Genomic DNA, 23,148 nt, shown 5'->3' with positions numbered 1-23,148 from the left:
GAACACCTGTCTATCAGCTAGAATTCTGACCCTCAAAGACCTGTTAGTCTGCCTTTAAAATGTCCACCTCCACTACATTTATTATCCTAAATTAGATGCACCTGTTTGAGGTCGTTAGCTGCATAAAGACACCTGTCCACCCCACACAATCAGTAAGAATCCAACTACTAACATGGCCAAGACCAAAGAGCTGTCCAAAGACACTAGTGACAAAATTGTACACCTCCACAAGGCTGGAAAGGGCTACGGGGAAATTGCCAAGCAGCTTGGTGAAAAAAGGTCCACTGTTGGAGCAATCATTAGAAAATGAAAGAAGCTAAACATGACTGTCAATCTTTCTCAGACTGGGGCTCCATGCAAGATCTCACCTCGTAGGGTCTCAGTGATCCTAAGGAAGGTGAGAAATCAGCCCAGACCTACACGGGAGGAGCTGGTCAATGACCTGAAAAGAGCTGGGACCACCGTTTCCAAGGTTACTGTTGGTAATACACTAAGACGTCATGGTTTGAAATCATGCATGGCACGGAAGGGTTCCCTGCTTAAACCAGCACATGTCCAGGCACGTCTTAAGTTTGCCAATGACCATTTGAATGATCCAGAGGAGTCATGGGAGAAAGTCATGTGGTAAGATGAGACCAAAATAGAACTTTTGGGTCATAATTCCATTAAACGTGTTTGGAGGAAGAAGAATGATGAGTACCATCCCAAGAACACCATCCCTATTGTGAAGCATGGGGGTGGTAGCATAATGCTTTGGGGGTGTTTTTCTGCACATGGGACAGGGCCACTGCACTGTAATAAGGAGAGGATGACCGGGGCCATGTATTGTGAGATTTTGGGGAACAACCTCCTTCCCTCAGTTAGAGCATTGAAGATGGGTCGAGGCTGGGTCTTGAAACATGACAATGACCCGAAGCACACAGCCAGGATAACCAAGGAGTGGCTCTGTAAGACGCATATCAAGGTTCTGGCGTGGCCTAGCCAGTCTCCAGACCTAAACCCAATAGAGAATCTTTGGAGGGAGCTCAAACTCCGTGTTTCTCAGCGACAGGCCAGAAACCTGACTGATCTCGAGAAGATCTGTGTGGAGGATTGGGCCAAAATCCCTCCTGCAGTGTGTGCAACCCTGGTGAAAAACTACAGGAAACGTTTGACCTCTGTAATTGCAAACAAAGGCTTCTGTACCAAATATTAACATTGACTTTCTCAGGTGTTCAAATACTTATTTGCAGCTGTATCATACAAATAAATAGTTAAAAAATCATACATTGTAATTCCTGGATTTATTTATTTTTTTTTTTTATTGTCTCTCACAGTGGACATGCACCTACGATGACAATTTCAGAACCCTCCATGATTTCTAAGTGGGATAACTTGCAAAATAGCAGGGTGTTCAAATACTTATTTTCCTCACTGTATATATATATATATATATATATATATATATATATATATATATATATATATATATATATATATATATATATATAAATAATATGGGATGTCTTACAACAAATGTCTAACCTATAAATATAAAATCTTATATATAGAGAGTTCTCTAAAGGGATCAGAGGCTTAGTTTGATACTATGCAATTCTATTGATTGTAGCCCATTTTATTTTCAATGTGTAAAGCTTTCTGGCACTACAAAGGGGGTTTGCTGACCAATTGGCTAAAAAACCTTAAGGATTATTTTTACTCACGCACCACCTGCTAAACTCTGGGTTGCTCTGGACAGGGAACACAGAAGATGCTGCAGAAAGAAAAATGAGGAACGGGGGGAAAACAGCGAGGAGTGGGGAGAGGATTCACATAGAAGCCCGTTTCTTCCACATTAAATAAAAAGTTTGCGTAATTCAGATCCCCCCCCCCCTCTCAATTCCGATTGTTTCTGATTGTTCCAATTATTGCGCATAATTCTTTTTTTTTTTTTTTTTGCAAATTGGGCAGTATCACCCCCTCTGTAGTGCCAGAAAGGCTTTACACATTGAAAATGAAATGGGATACAATCAAAAGAATCGGTTGGTATCAAACTAGGCCTCAGATCCCTGGAGAGAACTCTGTCTAACCATCAGCTTTGAAAGAGACAAAATAAGACAGATGAAGTCTTACAGATAACAAAAATGTCAGAATTTAGAAAAAAGTCAAAATTGCGAGCAAAAATGTCAGAATTAGGCAAACCTTTTTTGATGTGGTGAAAACGGGCTTGCATAGGATTCAGGCTAAAGAAAGAGACAAAGTTTCGAAAGTTTGGAATAATTTCAAACTAAAACATAAAGAAAGCACAGTGCGTTTGCTTATTTTATTTTATCTTTTTGAGTAATCGGAAATTAATTTTTCAGATTTTTTAAAACATTTATATATTTGTATTTACATTTTGATGAAATATGGCAATTCAATGCAGTAAATGGATTTAGTTTTTACAGATATTCTTGTAGGCAATTTCAGCAATAAAAATTTTATTATTCTTAAAATTCTTTGCCATTTGTGACGTAGCTGGAGATTGGGTAAGTAGTGTCTCACGAAGCTTGCCCAAAAATGATCAGTGAGAACTTGACTTTGTCTCCATCTACATGGAATCCTATGGATTCATCAGCAGAGTTTATCACTTGAGGTAAATTTGGGATAATTGGGTCTAAGTTTGCTACATTGGAGGAGACATAACCTAGAGGTTTGCTATTGAGAATTCCCTCTATCTCGATAAGTACTGTTTGAAGAACTACTTCTGTTACTGTTTGTGCACCTACTACTGTACGGAGGGCATTTTTAAGAGCTCGGATCTCCCTTTCCCAGCTGCTACCAAAGTGAGGGGCATTAGGCGGGGTAAACCGAAATTCAATCTTTTGTTTGGCGAGATTTTGTTGAAGTTCCTGGTTGCAATTCTTTAAGGCATCTTTTAACTCTCTCTCTCCACCCTGGAAATTAATGCCCTGGTCTGATAACAGTTCTGAGAGGGTGCCTTTTCGTGCTATAAATCTCCTTAGAGCCATGAGGAAGGAATCAGTGTCTATAGCTGTAAGAAATTAATTGTGTACACATCGAGTTGTGAGACACTTAAAGATTATTCCCTATCCTTTCTCCAGGCATCTGCCTATTTTGAATAGGGAAGGACCAAAACAATCCATACCAGTACTGTAAAAGGGTGGTTTGTGGAGTCTCAAGCATGCTGGAGGAAGATCAGCCATTTTAGGGGTCTTAGGTTTAGCCTCCCACTTAAGACATTCCATGCCGTCATGTTGTGATTTTCAAATTGCTTCTTGACCTTTTATCCAGGCACTCCTCCTCATTTTAGCAAATACTTGTTCCGGTCCTGGGTGACACAGTTTACCGTCATAGTCCTGAATGAGTAGTTTGATTGCTCGATGATGGGGATCTAGGATAATGGGGTGAACTGTCTGGAGTTCCAAGCCTTCGGCACAGTGTAGACGCCCTCCAACCCACATAAGCGGACTGGCTTTGTCAAACTTTGGGGCTAAAGTGAGTAATCTGGTAGTAGTGGATACAGGCTTACCAGACTTTAGTTGTTCGTATTCCTCTGGAACGTTGTCTTGTTTGATGTTATGGAAGAGATCTGCGGTCACGTAGTCCTTAGCTGTAGATGAACTAGATTGATTTAAATCACTTTGATGGTGTTCAACTGTGGCTTCAACAAGGTCTTCCCAGGAACTGTACTCACTGGTATCTAGAGAATTTGATGTTTGTGTGACACCGCAGAACACACTGGCTCTTCTTTCCACATTATTTTCAGGGTTTTAAAGGGATGGCAGAATTGTCCACTCTAAGCTTGAAGTAAGAATGGTGGGCCTTGACTCCATCTGTTTGTGTAACAAGCTCTAGTTTCCTAATCTCTTTGTTATATGTAACTGCCTGCACGGAATCCTTCGCTAACCGCTGCTTTATGCTTCTTAAGTTAGGCATAACGGAGTCCATAGAGGAACAGAGTTGTGGTATGTTAGTGTTCTTTAACAGGGGGGTTGCGATTCATTCCATCTACCATCACCCTGGTTGTTCTGGTTTGTAGTAAATCCACTGCCACTCGATCCTGCTTTGACTAATTTCTCATTCCTATGTAAAATAGTATCACCTTGCCAAAGTCTCTCTCTGTTCTGGGACAGCTTTAACATTTGAGGAGTGATAGAGATATGTAAACATTGCTGAGGCTGTAGCTGCAGAAAGCGTGTCATGGCCTTGTAATGTCCAGCCAAGTCTAGTTCTGATAGCTGCTGGACCTCCAGGGTGCCCTAGGCGTACAGGCTCAATAGGTGTTATAAGGTGAGTATGGTCTATCTGGTTGTATGTTAACATCCAAATGCGGAGCGCTAGTAGCTCCAGCAATTGCGTCAATGTCATCAGCATGTAACCCTAAAGGAAGAGATTCACTATAATTGGGGGGTAACACACTAGATTCATCTCGTATTGTGTTTTGCTGTGTCTCCTATTCTTGTCCATGTGGACGCATTTAGGAAGGTTGCTCTGACATTCTTCTTCTGTGGTAAGCACACTTTAGGTACAGGATTCAGAACACCCAAACTTTACTGGGTTTAGAATTGATCGTGTGTGATTCTTGCTGCCAATTGCTAGCTGCTGTTCGGTGGATTGCGTGATGTCGAATGACAACTGATGCTCAGTGTTCTGGCCTTTTATACTTTTGATGGAGAACGGTGCACTGTGATGTCAGAGGTATTCTACAGATTATTATACTATTATATCTATAATTATTATTATTATTAAAACAGTATATTGGTACAATACAAATTTTCATAAATATATTCTATATTGAATTCTGGATATAAGTTATAAGACAATGTCAAGAAACCTTAAAGTAATCTTCTCTACAGGTATATTGAATATTCAAAAATTGCAGGTCTGTAAACAGGAACATAAGTTTGTGAATCAGAGTTCATTTCTGAATACATTAAAGTTTTAACTTAAAGTCTATTGTGAAGTTGTCAACTGTACATTAATGGAGCATGGAATGCAAAACTTTCTTTGCCAATTGCAGTTCCCAAGAATGTCCTATCCTAGTCTTTAGGCTATAAGAACATCATCTACAGCTATCTTTTTTTCCCCTTTAAAAAAACCCATCATGTGTATTATATCCCTTACCTGCATACCAATAAAACCAAAAGCAGTCAAAAGGTTTGTCCATTTTTCATACATCTTTGAAACAGTTATTAGTTATCAAACCTCTAATAAAAAGAACCCGACCTTTACCAATTTTAGCTGTCCATCTGTAGCCCAATAATAAACTTCTCTTAACTTCAAGATCCAAGAAAGTTTGTGGTTATGTTTATGCTCAAACCTACATAGGGGTAATTTTCATGAAATGTATCAATAATGATTTAGGTCTCATCACAGCACAAGGCAGCACTGATCAAAGAGGTAAATAAATTTCTACTACAATCTGACTAGTATTGTGTATTCTTGAATCTGTTGCATTACCTTAATGCAGCTTTGAATTACCAGAGATTATACTCTGCTCATTAATCAACTAGGTCATGATGTTACGGGAGTTGCGGGAACTGCCCACTCCAGGCTCATGCCTTATTTGAATGATTGTAGTCTGAATGAAAGTTCTGTTTTAGGGCCATCTCATAGTTGTATATGGTGCTTCTGGTTAACAGTTTTTATAAACGTATAAATTAGCTTACACTGTTATGTTCATTACACTAAGTTGTAATTTTTTTAGCAAAGCCAGGTGTGAGATGCCAGCTTAGATAGTGAAAGCTTATGTTCTTATGTAACTCTAATAAGATATACTTACTTCTAGATACTTCTGGGATCAAGCAAGCTTAATGGTTACATATTAATTCCAACATATTCTATCAAGTCTATCAAGCCGAATTGTAGACCATCTACCACTTTAACCAGTGCTGTCTCTGTGCTCAGTTGAGAACTGATCAACTTTACTGTTATTCTATGCAGGCATGAGCATACCTGTTGTGCTACAACCTTTTTTTTGGAACTTAGAAAGGAGATATACAGTGAGGAAAATTAGTATTTGAACACCCTGCTATTTTGCAAGTTTTCCCATTTAGAAATCATGGAGGGGTCTGAAATTGTCATCGTAGGTGCATGTCCACGGTGAGAGACATAATCTAAAAAAAAAAAAAATCCAGAAATCAGTGTATGATTTTTTAACTATTTATTTGTATGATACAGCTGCAAATAAGTATTTGAACACCTGAGAAAGTCAATGTTAATATTTGGTACAGTAGCCTTTGTTTGCAATTACAGAGGTCAAACGTTTCCTGTAGTTTTTCACCAGGTTTGCGCACACTGCAGGAGGGATTTTGGCCCACTCCTCCACACAGATCTTCTCTAGATCAGTCAGGTTTCTGGCCTGTCGCTGAGAAACACGGAGTTTGAGCTCTCTCTAAAGATTCTCTATTGGGTTTAGGTCTGGAGACTGGCTAGGCCACGCCAGAACCTTGATATGCTTTTTACAGAGCAACTCCTCGGTTATCCTGGCTGTGTGCTTCGGGTCATTGTCATGTTGGAAGACCCAGCCTCGACCCATCTTCAATGCTTTAACTGAGGGAAGGAGGTTGTTCCCCAAAATCTTGCAATACATGGCCCCGGTCATCCTCTCCTTAATACAGTGCAGTCGCCCTGTCCCATGTGCAGAAAAACACCCCCAAAGCATGATGCTACCACCCCTATGCTTCACAGTACGGATGGTGTTCTTGGGATGGTACTCAGCATTCTTCTTCCTCCAAATTATGGAGGAATTATGGTGGAATTATGACCCAAAAGTTCTATTTTGGTCTCATCTGACCACATGACTTTCTCCCATGACTCCTCTGGATCATCCATGTGTTGTTTAAGCAGGGGAACCTTCCGTGCCATGCATGATTTCAAACCATGAGGTCTTAGTGTATTACCAACAGTAACCTTGGAAACGGTGGTCCCAGCTCTTTTCAGGTCATTGACCATCTCCTCCCATGTAGTTCTGGGCTGATTTCTCACCTTTCTTAGGATCATTGAGACCCCACGAGGTGAGATCTTGCATGGAGCCCCAGTCCGAGGGAGATTGACAGTCATGTTTAGCTTCTTCCATTTTCTAATGTTTGCTCCAACAGTGGACCTTTTTTCACCAAGCTGCTTGGCAATTTCCCCGTAGCCCTTTCCAACCTTGTGGAGGTGTACAATTTTGTCTCTAGTGTCTTTGGACAGCTCTTTGGTCTTGGCCATGTTAGTAGTTGAATTCTTACTGATTGTATGGGCTGGACAGGTGTCTTTATGCAGCTAACAACTTTATGCAGCTAACAACCTCAAACAGGTGCATCTAATTTAGGATAATAAATGTAGTGGAGGTGGACATTTTAAAGGCAGACTAACAGGTCTTTGAGGGTCAGAATTCTAGCTGATGGACAGGTGTTCAAATACTTATTTGGAGCTGTATCATACAAATAAATAGTTTAAAAATCATATATTGTGATTTCTGGATTTTCTTTTTTAGATTGTCTCTCACAGTGAACATGCACCTACGATGACAATTTCAGACCCCTCCATGATTTCCAGTAAGTTCCTCACTGTATATAAAGTGGACTAAGCACATTTTAAATGTTATGATGTAATGATTTGACATAGCTTTAGACTGAGCAAGTGTGACTAGATTTTCTACATTTATTCTGAAAGTTTGTATAAGATCCAGAGTGTGGCAGTTGTTATGAGTGGGTCCCACAAGGTGGTATCAAAATGTTTCCAGACTAAAAGTGTTATTCAATTCAATTCAATTCAATTCGACTCACTTGAGATGTTTTAAATGTCATGCATGTTCCAAGAGTGGAAGAACATCAACTTGTGCATGATGATCGTCGGAGAACAGTCCACATGATCTCACTTTCGCACCCACCCTGCTCGCCGGATTTGGCTTCTGCGGACTTGGCTCTATTCTTGAAGATGAAGATCCAGCACAAAGGTTGCCATTTTCAACTCCACTTTGGAGATCCAGCAAGAATTCAGAAGATGCTTGAGACTCTTTGAAAAGAAGACTTCCAGGACACGCTGGGAGCACTGCATTGCTGTGCAAAGGGACTATTATGAAGGTGATCGTGTGTAAATATAGATAAATTAAGAACTTTTTTGTAAACAGTGCTTGTATCGAAACCTTTTTGATACCATCTCTTTTTACGTTCTGTTTAACCCCTACTGAATCTAGAATGGACACAACCACTGTTCTTAGAGGTTTTTTTCCCCCACCAACACAGTCTTTTATTAATTTTGGAACTTTTACATAAAAAGAGAATTATAATAAGAAAAGAAAAAAGGAAATGGTCACAATAAAAATGTAATATAAATATATGTACATATACATACATTTACATTTGCGGCATTTGGCAGACGCCCTTATCCAGAGCGACGTACAAATGTGCTTTGAGCAATGAAAAATTCTACACTGGTACACAAGATTACAACTTAAAATAAATTCAAATATACATACGAAGCACATAGATACAAAACAATGGCACATTAATATCCTAAGGCAGCGGTCCCCAACCTTTTTTGCGCAACGGACCAGTTTAATGAAATTAAGACATGAAATGACCGAGGCATTATGACCTGCATCAAGAGTCATAGACAGATGTGGTGGAGAGAATCCGGTAATTTTTCTAAATAAAACATCGTTTAGAATCAGATAATAAATAAAACGGAAATAATGTAAGTTATGTATTCTTTTTGTGCAGCCCAGTACCAATTGACCCACGCAGTTGGGGACCACTGTCCTAAGGTGTTATATGTTAGGTCAATTAATGCAGAAATTAGATTTGGATTGGCTACCTTCAAAAACCCTATAAAGAGATATATTACAGGTGCATCTCAATAAATTAGAATGTCATAGAAAAGTTAATTTATTTTAGTAATTCAACATAAATTGTGAAACTCGTATTAAATTATTTCAATGCACACAGATTGAAGAAGTTTAAGTCTTTGGTTCTTTCAATTGTGATGATTTTTGGCTCACATTTAACAAAAACCTACCGATCTACTTCCTCAAAAAATTTGAATATGGTGACATGCCTATCAGCTAATTAACTCAAAACACCAGCGAAGGTTTCCTGAGCCTTTAAAATTGTCTCTCAGTTTGGTTTACTAGGCTACACAATGATTGGTAAGACTGCTGATCTGACAGTTTTCCAGAAGACCATCATTGACACCCTTCACAAGGAGGGTAATACACAAACATTCATTGCCAAAGAAGCTCACTGTTCATAGAGTGCTGTATCCCAGCATGTTAACAGAAAGTTGAGTGACGTGAAAGAAATAGGTGCACAACTAACTGAGAGAACCGCAGCTTTGAGAGGCTTGTCAAGCAAAATCGTTTCAAGAATCTGGGTGAACTTCAAAAGAAATGGACTGAGGCTGGGGTCAAGGCACCAAGAGCCACCACACACAGATGTGTCAAGGAATTTGGCTACAGTTGTCATATACCTCTTGTTAAGCCACTACTGAACCACAGACAATGTCAGAGGCGTCGTACCTTGGCTAAAGAGAAGAAGAACTGGACTGTTGCCCAGTGGTCCAAAGTCCTCTTTTCAGATGAGAGAAATTGTATTTCATTTGGAAACCAAGGTCCTAGCGTCTGGAGATAGGGTGGAGAAGCTCATAGCCCAAGTTACTTGAAGTCCAGTGTTAAGTTTCCACAGGCTGTTATGATTTGGGTGCAATGTTATCTGCTGGTGTTGGTCCACTGTGTTTTTTGAAAAGTCACTGCATACTTTTATTAAGAAATTTTAAAGCACTTCATGATTCCTTCTCCTTCAAGCTTTTTGAAGATGCTGATTTAATTTTCCAGCAGGATTTGGCACCTGCCCACACTGACACAATCACCAAAAGTTGGTTAAACGACCATGGTGGTGTTGTGCTTGACTGGCCATCAAATTCACAAGACCTGAACACCATAGAGAATCTATTGGGTATTGTCAAGAGGGAATTTAGAAACAAGAGATCAAAAAATGCAGATGAGCTGAATGCCACTGTCAAAGAAACCTGGGCTTCCATACCACGTCAGCAGTGCCACAGACTGATCACCTCTATTCCAAGCCAAATTGAGGCAGTAATTCAAGTAAAAGGAGCCCCTACCAAGTCTTATGTACATATACTGTACATGAACATGAACATTTCTGAAGTGTACTATAATTTGTTAAGATGAATTGTGAATTGGTAGGTTTTTGTTAAATGTGAGCCAAACTCATCACAATTTAAAGAACCAAAGACTTGAAGGCATTGAAATTATTTAATGATTTTCACAATTTGAATTGAATTACTGAAATAAACTTTTCCACAAATTTCTAATTTATTGAGATGCACCTGTAATTCCTATCTCTAGATTGCAATTTATACATTGGTTAGGAATGTTGGGGTTAAATTTGTGTAGTAATTCCAGAGTAATGTATACTCTCATAATCCACTTATATTGCAGAAGTTTAAACCTCGTATTAATTGTCTGGGTTTGGGCCTTTAGTCAGATAATATGCCACTCATCTTCTGTTATCTGGGTGTAAGACATTCAGATTCTTTAAGAAATAAAATCATAGATTTGGATTTATTTATTTTATACCCTGAAAAAGATCCAAATGTTTTATTTAGACTCAATAAACATGGTATGGATGTACATAAATTAGATAGGAATAATATAATGTAATCAGCATATAAAGCTCATTTATTTTCAAAACCATTTATTGTAATCTCTGATATATATTTATTTGTTTGTACTGCACTAACTAAATGTTTAATAGCCAATGTACAAAGGAGCAGTGATGGGGGCATCCCTGGCGTGTGCCTCGAGAAAGTTAAATGATTTAAAGATTATCTTATTAGTCAATGTCTGCCGTCAGGTTTGAATATAACATTTTTTAATCTTTTCGGCATCTAGGGAGAGTAAAGAAGTATCAGGGGCCTCTTTTTTTTATTTTATTATTATTATTTTTTATTTTTTCAAATAAGTGTATGACCTTTAACATATGGTGTATATTTTGAAAGCTTGTCTACCTTTTACAAAGCCGTTTTTATCAGGTCTAATCAATGATGGCAAATATTTATCATGTCTACTAGCTAAGACTAGCAATTATCTTCTGCATTTCATTTCATTTAACATATCAATCATTGGAGTTATCAGTTTGTTGTAGAAGATTTTATATATGTCTATAGGCAGACCAAAGGGGCTCTGCGCTTTCTCACCACTCATACAATTAATAGCTGCAGTCAGGTCTGCTTCGTCATTGGTTGGTCCAATGTTTTGGAGTCTTCCTCACATAGTGAGATATTGTGACAGTTCTGTTAGCGCATATGTAAAAAGTCTTTGAAATCTTTGCCTCTCATGGGGTCTCCTGGGGCCCCTTCTTCATACAACCCCAATTACAAAAAAAAGGTGGGATGCTGTATAATGTGTAAATAAAAACAATGCAGTGACCTGCAAATTATTTATTTGCAAATAAATCTATAAATAATCATATAAACAATTTCATCCTTTTGTTGTCCCATCCTTATTTTTTTTTTTAAATGACCATCGAAAACAATGGCAGTACACAAAGTAGAGGAAGTTGGCAACATTTGTAAGTCATTGTGAATAGTGTGAATCCTTGGACATAGTTGGTCTTTAGTGATACTTGGTATATGTAACTATAAGCAGCTGCTTGTGACAAGAATGGAAGCTGAGTAAGCTGACTGGAGAAAACTTTTTACTATCTCTTACACTCCCTCTCTCTGTTTGTTTGTATTTGTGTAGTTGTGTGTGTTTAAGCATCATTGATTTGCTCAACTGTTTAAATTCTATGTGAATAGCTTAATAGGTAAAGTTTGTTTTAAGGAAGACATTAGAACACATTAAAATTCTTATTTGTTTAATAAAACCAAAATAAGGCTGTTAAACAGATTATGCACTATCAATGTAACTTTATTCACGAAGACTTGTTAATATATAATTGGAAATCTATTGTGCAAAGAAAAAGTACATATATAATATTTTATATATATATAGGGTTTGCACCACTTTTTTTATAATATTAAGTTTATTAATATTTAAGGCCATTTATTTATGCACAACTTTCTTAAGATCCTGCTACAGCATTGAAATATGGTGGAGGTCTAGCCCATTATGGCTTCTTGATTTTTTTCCCCCTTCTTTAGCAATTTATTGTTTAACCTTTATTTGGTTGTTTACAGGCATATCATTTAGGGGGTACTTTTACTAAAAAGGGTCCATCGCTAACTGACAACTTTTTTCAAGGTTGCGATCATTTTCTGTGTGTCGGTGTATGTTGCAAGCTCCACCAGTTCTGTCAGTTTCTTTCACTAGGTCCTGGTGGTCACTGAAAACGTTTCATGTTTAGTTTTTTGCATATTGCAGTTAATAATTTTTTAGAATTTATATATTTATTAGTCAGTTTCACACAGAAGATACTGAATTATAAGCCATACATAAATTGTAAATCATTTATACTGTTTATTGAAGTACCTAATTGTAATTTTATTGATCTATGAAAAAGACTTTAATTACCCTCCAATATGTATTCATTAAAATAAGGTATTGCCACTTAATATATAAATCTGTGTTTTTTAGATTTAAACAAAAGGTTTGTGTAAAAAGGCAGTGAGAAATCTGTAAAATGTATGCTTTTAGTTTCTTTCAGTGAAGCTGTTGCTGAGTAAAAGATGGGTAATTGGTGGTGATTCATTCCTGTGACTGATTCCATACACCAAAAACGTGTTCAAATTTTTTAATTGATTTGTTCAGTGGCCTAGAAACACACCCCATAACCACCAGCTTGTCTTAGTGCTATACACTTTTCAAATGTAGGTCTACCCTGTTTTTCTCTGTTTTTTTTTTTTTTTTATAAACAGTATTATATTCTATATAATATTCTATTGAATGCAACTTTTAAAAAAAATTAAAATACTTTACCTATAGATTTTGCACTAGATTTTATTGATTCAGTTTACTTTTAGTAGTTGGCTGCCAGCCTTGTGGCCAGTATTTACATTACTCTTACCATATGTTGTGCTAATTCTAGATCTTATTTATTTTTTGCTAACCGGTAATTAATATTAATCAAAAACACAATGCTGACGTTAGCTTGCTTGTAACCATTTTGAATGAGGCTGTAATTGCCTAATATATACACACATGCATTGTGTATATTTGGCTGTTGTTCTTCAGTGTAGTGACAGTGGTGGCAACTTTGACAGTTTACATGGTCACTCAAGCCTATTAGACTGTCCTGTTTTTATTGTTGTTTTGTCAAAATACCCAAGCATTAAACCTGATGTGAGTAGCACCATTAAGCATTACATTCCATTTCTGCACATCTAACTGAATGGATAATGGTCTATTCAAAGTAGCATTATGACGTGTTTTGATTTAGCGTAAAAAATATACTAGAATGAAACTGCCTCATTCAGGTGCCACACAGAGAGGTACCTTAACTGTAATGCTAACAGTTGCGCTCTTTTGTTTAAAACAGCTGCACTACAAGCATTGAAGCGGAAGAAGAGATATGAGAAGCAGTTGGCTCAAATTGATGGAACGTTGTCCACCATTGAGTTCCAGAGGGAGGCGCTGGAGAATGCCAACACTAACACTGAGGTCATCAAGAATATGGGCTTTGCTGCTAAGGCCATGAAAGCTGCTCATGATAACATGTGCGTGATTGACCTTCTACTGTTCTGTTTTAAATTTTACTTTGTAAATTGTATTACAGCATTCTCGTACCTGTTAGGTTTCCATCTTTGTTGAGGTGCATTTTCTGATATACATAGTGAAACAAATACAGGACCAAATCTACTTTATATGATATTGTTATAATAAATTAGAACCCTGTTCTTATATATATTTATATCTTATATTGGATGAACATTGTGACTGAAAAAGATAACCAGCACTAATGAGCACTTTCAAATATTGTCATATAATCTATGTTATGTTAATGTACATTGTATTGTGTTTTTGACCACCTTATCATCATCACACAAAGATGTGGTTCTTCTTTAAATTGATCCACACATTTGAATAGGATGTCTTTGTATGCTGTAGCCTTCCTGAAACTAAAGGGCCTATTCTAGCGGTGCCCTTTATGCACACAGCAAGGTCCTATAAAGACTTTATTTGCCACGGTTAAAAGAACATAAGTGGTCTGCACAGAGCACTGACCTCTAAATAAACAGCTTTGACAATAATTGGATTTCCTACTGGTCTTCCCACCTGTCCTCTAAGATGCTCTTGTAACTGGATGGATATATATATATATATATATATATATATATATATATATATATATATATATATATATATATATATATATATATATATATATATAAAAATTTAAATGAGAACTTCTAAGATTATAAAGACCAAAATAAATATATACATCGACAGATTATAAAACAGATGACGAGCAGTCCCTGAAAGGAAAAAACAAGCCTCACACATCCTTGTTATATATAAATATATATAAAAATAAACTGCATGAATAAAACACGACAAGCAATTTTATGTTTTCTTCCCCCTAACTATAGAGAAATTTATCCGAACTGTGAATTTTATTTATCGTTACGCCCCATATATATAATATATACAGCTCTGGGGGGAAAAGAAAGAGACCACTGCAAAATAATCAGTTTCTTATGTTTTTTTCTTACAGGTACATGCATTGGTGAGATGAACAGTTTTGTTTAATTTTAATTTTGTGAACTGCTGACAATGTTTCTCCTAAATTCAAAATATACAGTGAGGAAAATAAGTATTTGAACACCCTGCTATTTTGCAAGTTCTCCCACTTAGAAATCATGGAGGGGTCTGAAATTGTGCATGTCCACTGTGAGAGTCATAATCTAAAAAAAAAAATCCAGAAATCACAATATATCATTTTTAAACTATTTATTTGTATGATACAGGTGCAAATAAGTATTTGAACACCTGTCTATCAGCTAGAATTCTGACCCTCAAAGACCTGTTAGTCTGCCTTTAAAATGTCCACCTCCACTACATTTATTATCCTAAATTAGATGCACCTGTTTGAGGTCGTTAGCTGCATAAAGACACCTGTCCACCCCACACAATCAGTAAGAATCCAACTACTAACATGGCCAAGACCAAAGAGCTGTCCAAAGACACTAGAGACAAAATTGTACACCTCCACAAGGCTGGAAAGGGCTACGGGGAAATTGCCAAGCAGCTTGGTGAAAAAAGGTCCACTGTTGGAGCAATCATTAGAAAATGGAAGAAGCTAAACATGACTGTCAATCTCCCTCAGACTGGGGCTCCATGCAAGATCCCACGTCGTGGGGTCTCAATGATCCTATGAAAGGTGAGAAATCAGCCCAGAACTACACGGGAGGAGCTGGTCAATGACCTGAAAAGAGCTGGGACCACCGTTTTCAAGGTTACTGTTGGTAATACACTAAGACGTCATGGTTTGAAATCATGCATGGCACGGAAGGTTCCCCTGCTTAAACCAGCACATGTCCAGGCATGTCTTAAGTTTGCCAATGACCATTTGGATGATCCAGAGGAGTCATGGGAGAAAGTCATGTGGTCAGATGAGACCAAAATAGAACTTTTGGGTCATAATTCCACTAAACGTGTTTGGAGGAAGAAGAATGAGGAGTACCATCCCAAGAACACCATCCCTACTGTGAAGCATGGGGGGTGGTAGCATCATGCTTTGGGGGTGTTTTTCTGCAAATGGGACAGTGCACTGCACTGTTAAGGAGAGGATGACCGGGGCCATGTATTGCGAGATTTTGGGGAAGAACCTCCTTCCCTCAGTTAGAGCATTGAAGATGGGTCGAGGCTGGGTCTTCCAACATGACAATGACCCGAAGCACACAGCCAGGATAACCAAGGAGTGGCTCTGTAAAAAGCATATCAAGGTTCTGGCATGGCCTAGCCAGTCTCCAGACCTAAACCCAATAGAAAATCTTTGGAGGGAGCTCAAAGTCAGTGTTTCACAGTGACAGGACAGAAACCTGACTGATCTAGAGAAGATCTGTGTGGAGGAGTGGGCAAAAATCCCTCCTGCAGTGTGTGAAAACCTGGTGAAAACCTACAGGAAGCGTTTGACCTCTGTAATTGCAAACAAAGGCTACTGTACTAAATATTAACATTGCCTTTTTCAGGTGTTCAAATACTTATTTGCAGCTGTATCATACAAATAAATAGTTACAAAATCATATATTGTGATTTCTGGATTTTTTTTTTAGATTATGTCTCTCACAGTGGACATGCACCTACGATAACAATTTCAGACCCCTCCATGATTTCTAAGTGGGAGAACTTGCAAAATAGCAGGGTGTTCAAATACTTATTTTCCTCACTGTAACTATTGTTATTTAGAGTGTACATTTAAAGAAAATGACCACACATCAAATTAACCCAAGGTTATGCAGTATTTGCAGAGCTTTAATTAACTCAACTTCAACAAAATGCTAAATTGTGTTAATGCTTTGTCTAAATAACATTAAGAAATCAGTATTTGGTGGAATAACCCTGATTTGCAGTTACAGCTTTCATGTGTTTTTGCATGCTCTCCACCAGTTTTTCACATTGCTGTTGGTAACGTTATGCCACTCATTTTGCTAAAAAGCAAACAGCTCAGCTTTTCTTGATGGTTTGTGACCATCCATCTTACTCTTGATGACATTCCAGAGTTTTTCAATAGGGTTCAAATCTGGAGATTGGGCTGGCCATGACAGGGTCTTGATCTGGTGATCCTCTATCCAGATTCCAAATGCTCTGGCTGTATGGCATGGTGCATTGTCCTGTTGGAAAATCCAATCCTCTGAGTTGGGGAACATTGTCTTAGCAGAAGGAAGCAAAGTTCTAATAGAACAACCCTGAACTTGGCTTGATTCATGTGCCCATAACAAAGACGAAGACAAATCTGTTCAATTCCAGCTTTGCTGAAGCACCCCCAGATCACCACTGACCTGCCTCCATATTTTTACAGTTGGTGTAAGACACTGGGTTTTAAGCCTCTACAGGTCTAACCAGAACACAACGGGTGTCAGGCAAAGCTGAAAATTGGACTCATACGAAAAAATTTACCTTACTCCAGTCCGCTAAGGTCTAATTCCTGTGATCTTTTGCAAACTTTAGCCTGGCTCTTTGCTTTTTACTGATGGAGGGCTTTTTTCAGTTACAAGATTTCAGCCTTGCTTGTAGAAGCCAGTTTTGAACTGTTCTTGCCGTGCACTTCACCCCAGTCTGCCACTGTTGTTGAAGGTGACTTGAGGTCAGCCTACGGTTCTTGATTGACATTCGAATAAGTTTGAGGTCATTTTACTTGTTACTGACCCGTTTTCAGCCTCTTCCAGGCTGTAGCTTTGTTTTTCGTAGTGTCTGTTGCTTGATCTTGTTTTTGTGAACTGCCATCTTTAAAAAATGAAGGATGGAAGCAACTTGATGCTCACTGAATCCTTGTGCCAGTAAAGCTAGGATTAAACCTTTTTTTCTTCACACAAAACCTTTCTTTTTTTTTGGCATGTTCAGTGGATATTTTTTAATTTAAAATTACCTTTCAAAGACTTCTAGTACTTTTTTACCATCCAATTGGTCACATTGCAGAGTGTTGATTACAGCAGTGTTTTATATATATATATATATATATATATATATATATATATATAAGCAGAATGTGCTTAAGTAGAAATTAAAGACTGGCATGGAATTCTTGTCATACTCAGAGAGATTTAGGATGAATTGCAGTGGTCTCTTATTTTATTTCCAGAGCTGAGTATGTATGTGTGTGTGTATATATGTATATATTGTTTATTTATAAATTAAAATATAATATGCAGTTGGTCAGATTGTGTAGGTTTTTCATTATTGTAACAGACTTGGAGCTAATTCACACTTGTGTAATCAACTTGAATGGACAAGGAAAGCCTTCGGCTTCTGACAGAAATACTAATATTAAAATAAAATTATGCCTGTTATTAAAAACTGTGGTGTGTTTTTTTGTCCCTTAGGGACATAGACAAAGTTGACGATCTCATGCAGGATATCACAGAGCAGCAGGAGTTGGCACAAGAAATCTCTGATGCAATTTCAAAGCCTGTTGGGTTTAGTGAGGATTTTGATGAGGTAAGAACAAGACAAATTTTGCATACTTTTTGCTGTCATGTTTAATTGAGATGAGCTTTAAGGTATTTGTTGTTGTTAGTTCTAACTTTGTTATCGGTCTAGGATGAACTGCTGGCTGAATTGGAGGAGCTGGAGCAGGAAGAGCTAGATAAGAACCTGCTGGAGATTAGGGACACAGAGAATGTACTGCTGCCAAATGTACCTTCCACATCCCTACCTTCTAGACCAGGTAGTTTTTACTCAAATTTTATATTGATGTTTAAAATCTTTTGTTTAATTTTAAAGCTGGTTGAAAATATTAGTATATCATCATTCTAACCATTCCTTATTAAGCAGCAGTATTCAAGTCAATTGGGCATTGTCACAAAGCAGTTTTACACAGATAAATCGGTTATAAGGTTGTATAAAAATGTGTAAGTTTATTGCCTATAGGTTTGTTCCTTATAATTGTTTATCACTGATGAGCAAGTCAGTGGCGACAGTGGTAAGAAAAAACTCACTGAGATGGCATGATCTAGGTGGCACTGATTGTCCGTTCATTGCCGTTCCATTGTTCCATTGAGCTGTATAGTAACAGGTGTTTAAAACTGTTCATGCAGCCTGTGGTCCTGAGCCATTGTACCGACATATAAGAGTGGAAGAAGGTGCACACAGGTGGACTATGATCTATGCAGGAGATGCAACCTAAAAGAGATTGGAGACTAAAAGATGTTGGCAGGGGACAGTGAAGCCAGACAACATCAGATGGTGGGCTGTAGGATGGTGTTGGAGGTGTAGAGGAGGAGAGAGATGACTAAAAGAAGAATAAGATGGTGGAAACTGAAGGAGGAAGACTAGTGTAATTTTCAGGGAAGAGGTCAGACAGGGGCTTGGAGGTGGTGAAGATGTGCTGGATGATTGGGCAACTACTGCAGAAGTGATAAGGGAGACTGCTAGAAGGGTACTTGGTGTGACATCTGGAAATAGAAAGAAAGACAAAGAGACATGGTGGTGGAATTAGGAAGTGCAGGAAAGCATAAGGAGAAAGAGGTTGATGAAACAGAATTGGGATTGACAGAGTGATGAGAAAAGTAGGCAGGAGTACAAGGAGATGCTGCCGAAGGTAAAGAGGGATGTGGCAAAAGCTAAAGAAAAGGCATATTAGGAGCTGTATAGAAAGTTGGACACTAAGAAAGGAGTAAAGGATTTATACGGCCAGGCAGAGGAACCCGAGCTCGGAAGTATGTGCCGCTAGTTAGAGCAATAAAGGATGGAGATGGAAATGTGTTGACTAATGAGGAGAGTGTGTTGAGAAGATTGAGGGAGCAGCTGATGAATAAGAAAAATAAGAGAGAAGGTTGGATGAAGTGGAGATAGCGTAGCAGGAAGAGGAATGGATTAGTAAGGAGCAAGTGGGAGCAGCGATTAAGAGGATGAATAGTGGAAAGTCGGTTGGCCAGATGACATACTGGTAGAAGCATAGAGATGTTTAGGAGAGATGGCAGTGGAGTTTTTAACCAGATTGTTCAACAAAATTTTGGAAGGTGAGAGGATACCTCTAGAATGGAGAAGGTGTGTGTTGGTCCTGATTTCTAAGAATAAGGGAGATGTGCAGACCTGCAGTAACTACAGGGAATAAAATTGATCAGTCACAACATGAAGTTATGGAAAAGAGTAGTGGAATCCAGGCTGAGAGAAGAGGTGACCATCTGTGAGCAACAGTATTGGTTCATGCCAAGGAAGAGCACCACAGACGCATTATTTTCTTAGAGAATGTTTATGGAGAAGTATAGAGAAGGTCAGAAGGAGTTGCATTGTGTTTGTGGATTTAGAGAAAGCGTACGACAGGGTGCCAAGATAGGAGTTGTGGTATTGTATTAGTAAGTCAGATGTGGCAGAGAAATATGTGAGGGTGGTGCAGAACATGTATGAGGACAGTGTGACAGCAGTAAAGTGTGCAGTAGGAACAACAGACTGGTTCAATGTGGAGGTTGGACTGCATCAAGGATTAGCTCTGAGCCCTTTCCTTTTTGCAGTGGTGATTGATGGGTTGATGGACGAGGTCAGACAAGAGTCTCTATGGACTATGATGTTTGCGGATGATAGTTATTTGTTCAGAGAATAGGGAACAGGTGGAGAAGAGCCTGGAGAAGTGGAGATAGGTGCTGGAAAGAAAGGGAATGAATGTCAGTTGTACATGTGTGTGAATAAGAGAGAGTGGAGTGGTGCGGTTGCAGGAATAAGCACCTGGGATCAACAGTGCCAAGTAATGGAAAATGTGTTAGAGAAGTGAAGAAAAGAGTGCAGGCAGGGTGGAGTGGGTGAAGAGTGATAGCAGTAGTGATTTGTGATAGAGGGGTATCTGCAAGATTGAAAGGGAAAGTTTATAGGACAGTGGTGAGACGTTGAGATGTTGTATGGTTTAGAGACAGTGGCATTGACTAAAAGACAGGAGGTGGAGCTGGAGGTAGCAGAGCTGAAGATGTTGAGGTTTTCATTGGTAGTGACGAGGATGGACAGGATTAGAAACGAATTTATTAGAGGGACTGTGCATGTAGGACGTTTTGGGGACAAAGTGAGAGAAGCTCGATTTGAGATGGATTGGAAACGTGCAGAGGAGGGAAATGGTGTATATTGGTAGGAGACTGCCGAGTATGGCGCCACCAGGAAGGAGGAAAAGTGGAAGGCTAAGGAAGAGGTTTATGGCTGTGGCAAGGGAAGACATGCAGGTAGTTGGTTTGAAAGAGGCAGATGTAGAGGACAGAGAGTTATTGAGAAGGATGGTTTCGCTGTGGCGACCCCTAATGGGAGCAGCTGAAAGAAGAACTGCTAATTATTATAATTCTCTAACGATTGACGACTTTACAACTAAGAGCCAATAACTTGGAAAGATATCACTACCAGTCAAACATTTTAAAACAACTTTTGCAGGGTTTTTTTATTTTATTTTAAGTACACAGTTTAATGTCTATGTATTCTGAAATTACAATATGGAACAATAATTAAAAAAAATAAATAAAATTTAAATTATAGAATCATTTCATTTAACAAAATTTTATCTAACGTGTTTACTCATCAAAGTGGCCAACCTTTTCAGATATAATAACTGACCGCAAGTGTGGCATTATTGGCTTTTAAATTTCTGCACCCTAGCCTGAAGAAAAAGATAAAATACTATTTGGGTGCTTACATACCTTCAAAACTTCAGAACAGAGTTTTTGTTTCATCTCTCCTGTTTTGGGAATATGTTCCATTGGTGGAAATTTCTGATTAATTAGTCATAAGGGCTTTAGTAAATTCAGCTGCTGATGTAGGGTAAAGCCTGGGGTTCAGTCAGCAATCCAGTTGACCCCAAAGGTGTTCAGTATGGTTAACCACAGCGCTTTTTACCAAACAAGGCAGCCAATGCACAAACACATGGGTTTCCTAGTTGAAGTGAATAGACAATGTAATGCTACCACATCCAAATATATATTTTGTGCTAAAAGTTTAGGGGAAAAGTACAAATAAAAGTCAGGTGTCCCAAATCATTTGTCCATACAGTGTATTTAAAAAAATCTAAATCAAAATTAAAATTTTATTCATTACATACACATACATACATAGTACGACATGCAGTGAAATGCTTTATATGACTATCCAGCATTCAAAGGAATAGAACTGAAGGATATAACTTTTTTATATTTGTGTATATATATATATATATATATATATATATATATATATATATATATATATAAAATAGAAAAAAATTAAATGAAGTAGATAAATAAGTATAAAATATAGAAGTGTGTGTGTATGTATGTATGTATGTATGTATGTATATATATATATATATATATATATATATATATATATATATATATATATATATGAATGAATGAAGCGGTATGGCAGATATTGACAATACAAATGAAAGTGATTGTGATTGTCTAAAGTGTCCATGTGCAGTACGGTGTGATATAAAGTGACACTGTGCTGTGCAAGTCCAGAGTCATAATGGTGTCATAATAGTGCAGAAAACATACTATCATACTAACAGTTTCACAACCCAGTTCTACTCACCTAATTGCAGTGTAGTTTCTACAAAGCAAATAACGTGTTTTAAATGTGTTCTTATAGCAGGAAAGAAAAGAGAAGAGGAGGAGGATGATGACATGAAAGACCTGGAGGCTTGGGCCGCCAATTAACCGGCTGCTGTTTAAAAAAAATCATACACACAAACAGTTGGTGGTTTAGTGCAAAGTTATTTGGACTAATGAATATAAAGAACTATATAAAATACTACTATTCCAAATACATCCTGCCACACTTTATAGAATTTCATCACAAGTTATCAAGCATGATAATGTACTGGTTTGTCCAGTATGTGCACATAGTGAAGAGCTTGTAGCAACTTGAAGACTGTGTCTGTAATGAGGCAGACTGATTTGTACAGGATGAAAACACATTTGTATGTTTTCATTAACTTATTGGATTTGTTTCTGTTAAAATGTATTGAATTATACTGATTTTTCTTTCTTGTAGAGATAATACAGTGATGTAATGGTGGTTAATAAAGGTTAGGCTTTAGGGGTTGTGGACTGCTGGGGGTAGTTAATGTTTTTTTTTTTGTTTGTTTGTTTTTTTATAAATATTGTTCACATAAGAAAATATTCCTCTACTGCAGTGAGACGGCATGTTTATATAATGTTTAAAGTCAGAGAAGCTCAAGAATGATTTGATAACCAAGCAGAGAGAAACTAGTAGCCCCCCTTTAAATTTTTTGGTTTGTTTGTTTTGTCTAGATTTTATGATGTTTCTTTTTATTTCACAGTACATTCACACATGAAATATGCTGTATGGCTACATGTAATATAATACTGCAGTAGAACATGTACGCCAACCAGGCATAACATTATTAATGGTGAAGTAAATAACACTGATTATCTCTTCATCATGGTATTTGTTAGTGGGTGGGCATGATTACACATCAAATTTGAGGACAAAATGTTCACTTCATGCCTAATGTAAAGCAGGAAAAATAGGGAAGTGTAAGGATTTGAGTGAGTTTGACAAGGGCCAAAATTGTGAGGGCTAGACCA

The 23,148-nt window shown here is 37.8% G+C and overlaps 1 protein-coding gene across 1 annotated transcript in view; it reads left to right on the top strand.

The window, feature by feature from the left end:
- chmp4ba (charged multivesicular body protein 4Ba) overlaps positions 1–22,641 on the top strand; it is a 32,587-nt gene extending 9,946 nt beyond the window's left edge. Inside the window, exons 2-5 of the mRNA XM_083534576.1 lie at positions 13,467–13,644; positions 17,971–18,085; positions 18,188–18,314; positions 22,187–22,641. Of these exons, the coding sequence (XP_083390702.1) occupies positions 13,467–13,644; positions 17,971–18,085; positions 18,188–18,314; positions 22,187–22,254 (488 nt within the window). The 3' untranslated portion in view covers positions 22,255–22,641. The remainder of the gene's footprint in view (positions 1–13,466; positions 13,645–17,970; positions 18,086–18,187; positions 18,315–22,186) is intronic.
- Positions 22,642–23,148: the final 507 nt, after the last annotated feature.

This window comes from Silurus aristotelis (genome assembly GCF_946808225.1).
Source record: "Silurus aristotelis genome assembly, chromosome: 2".
Lineage (NCBI taxonomy): Eukaryota > Metazoa > Chordata > Actinopteri > Siluriformes > Siluridae > Silurus > Silurus aristotelis.
The sequence above is the reverse complement of the archived record's forward strand: the minus strand, read 5'-3'. Positions and strand labels throughout refer to the sequence as shown.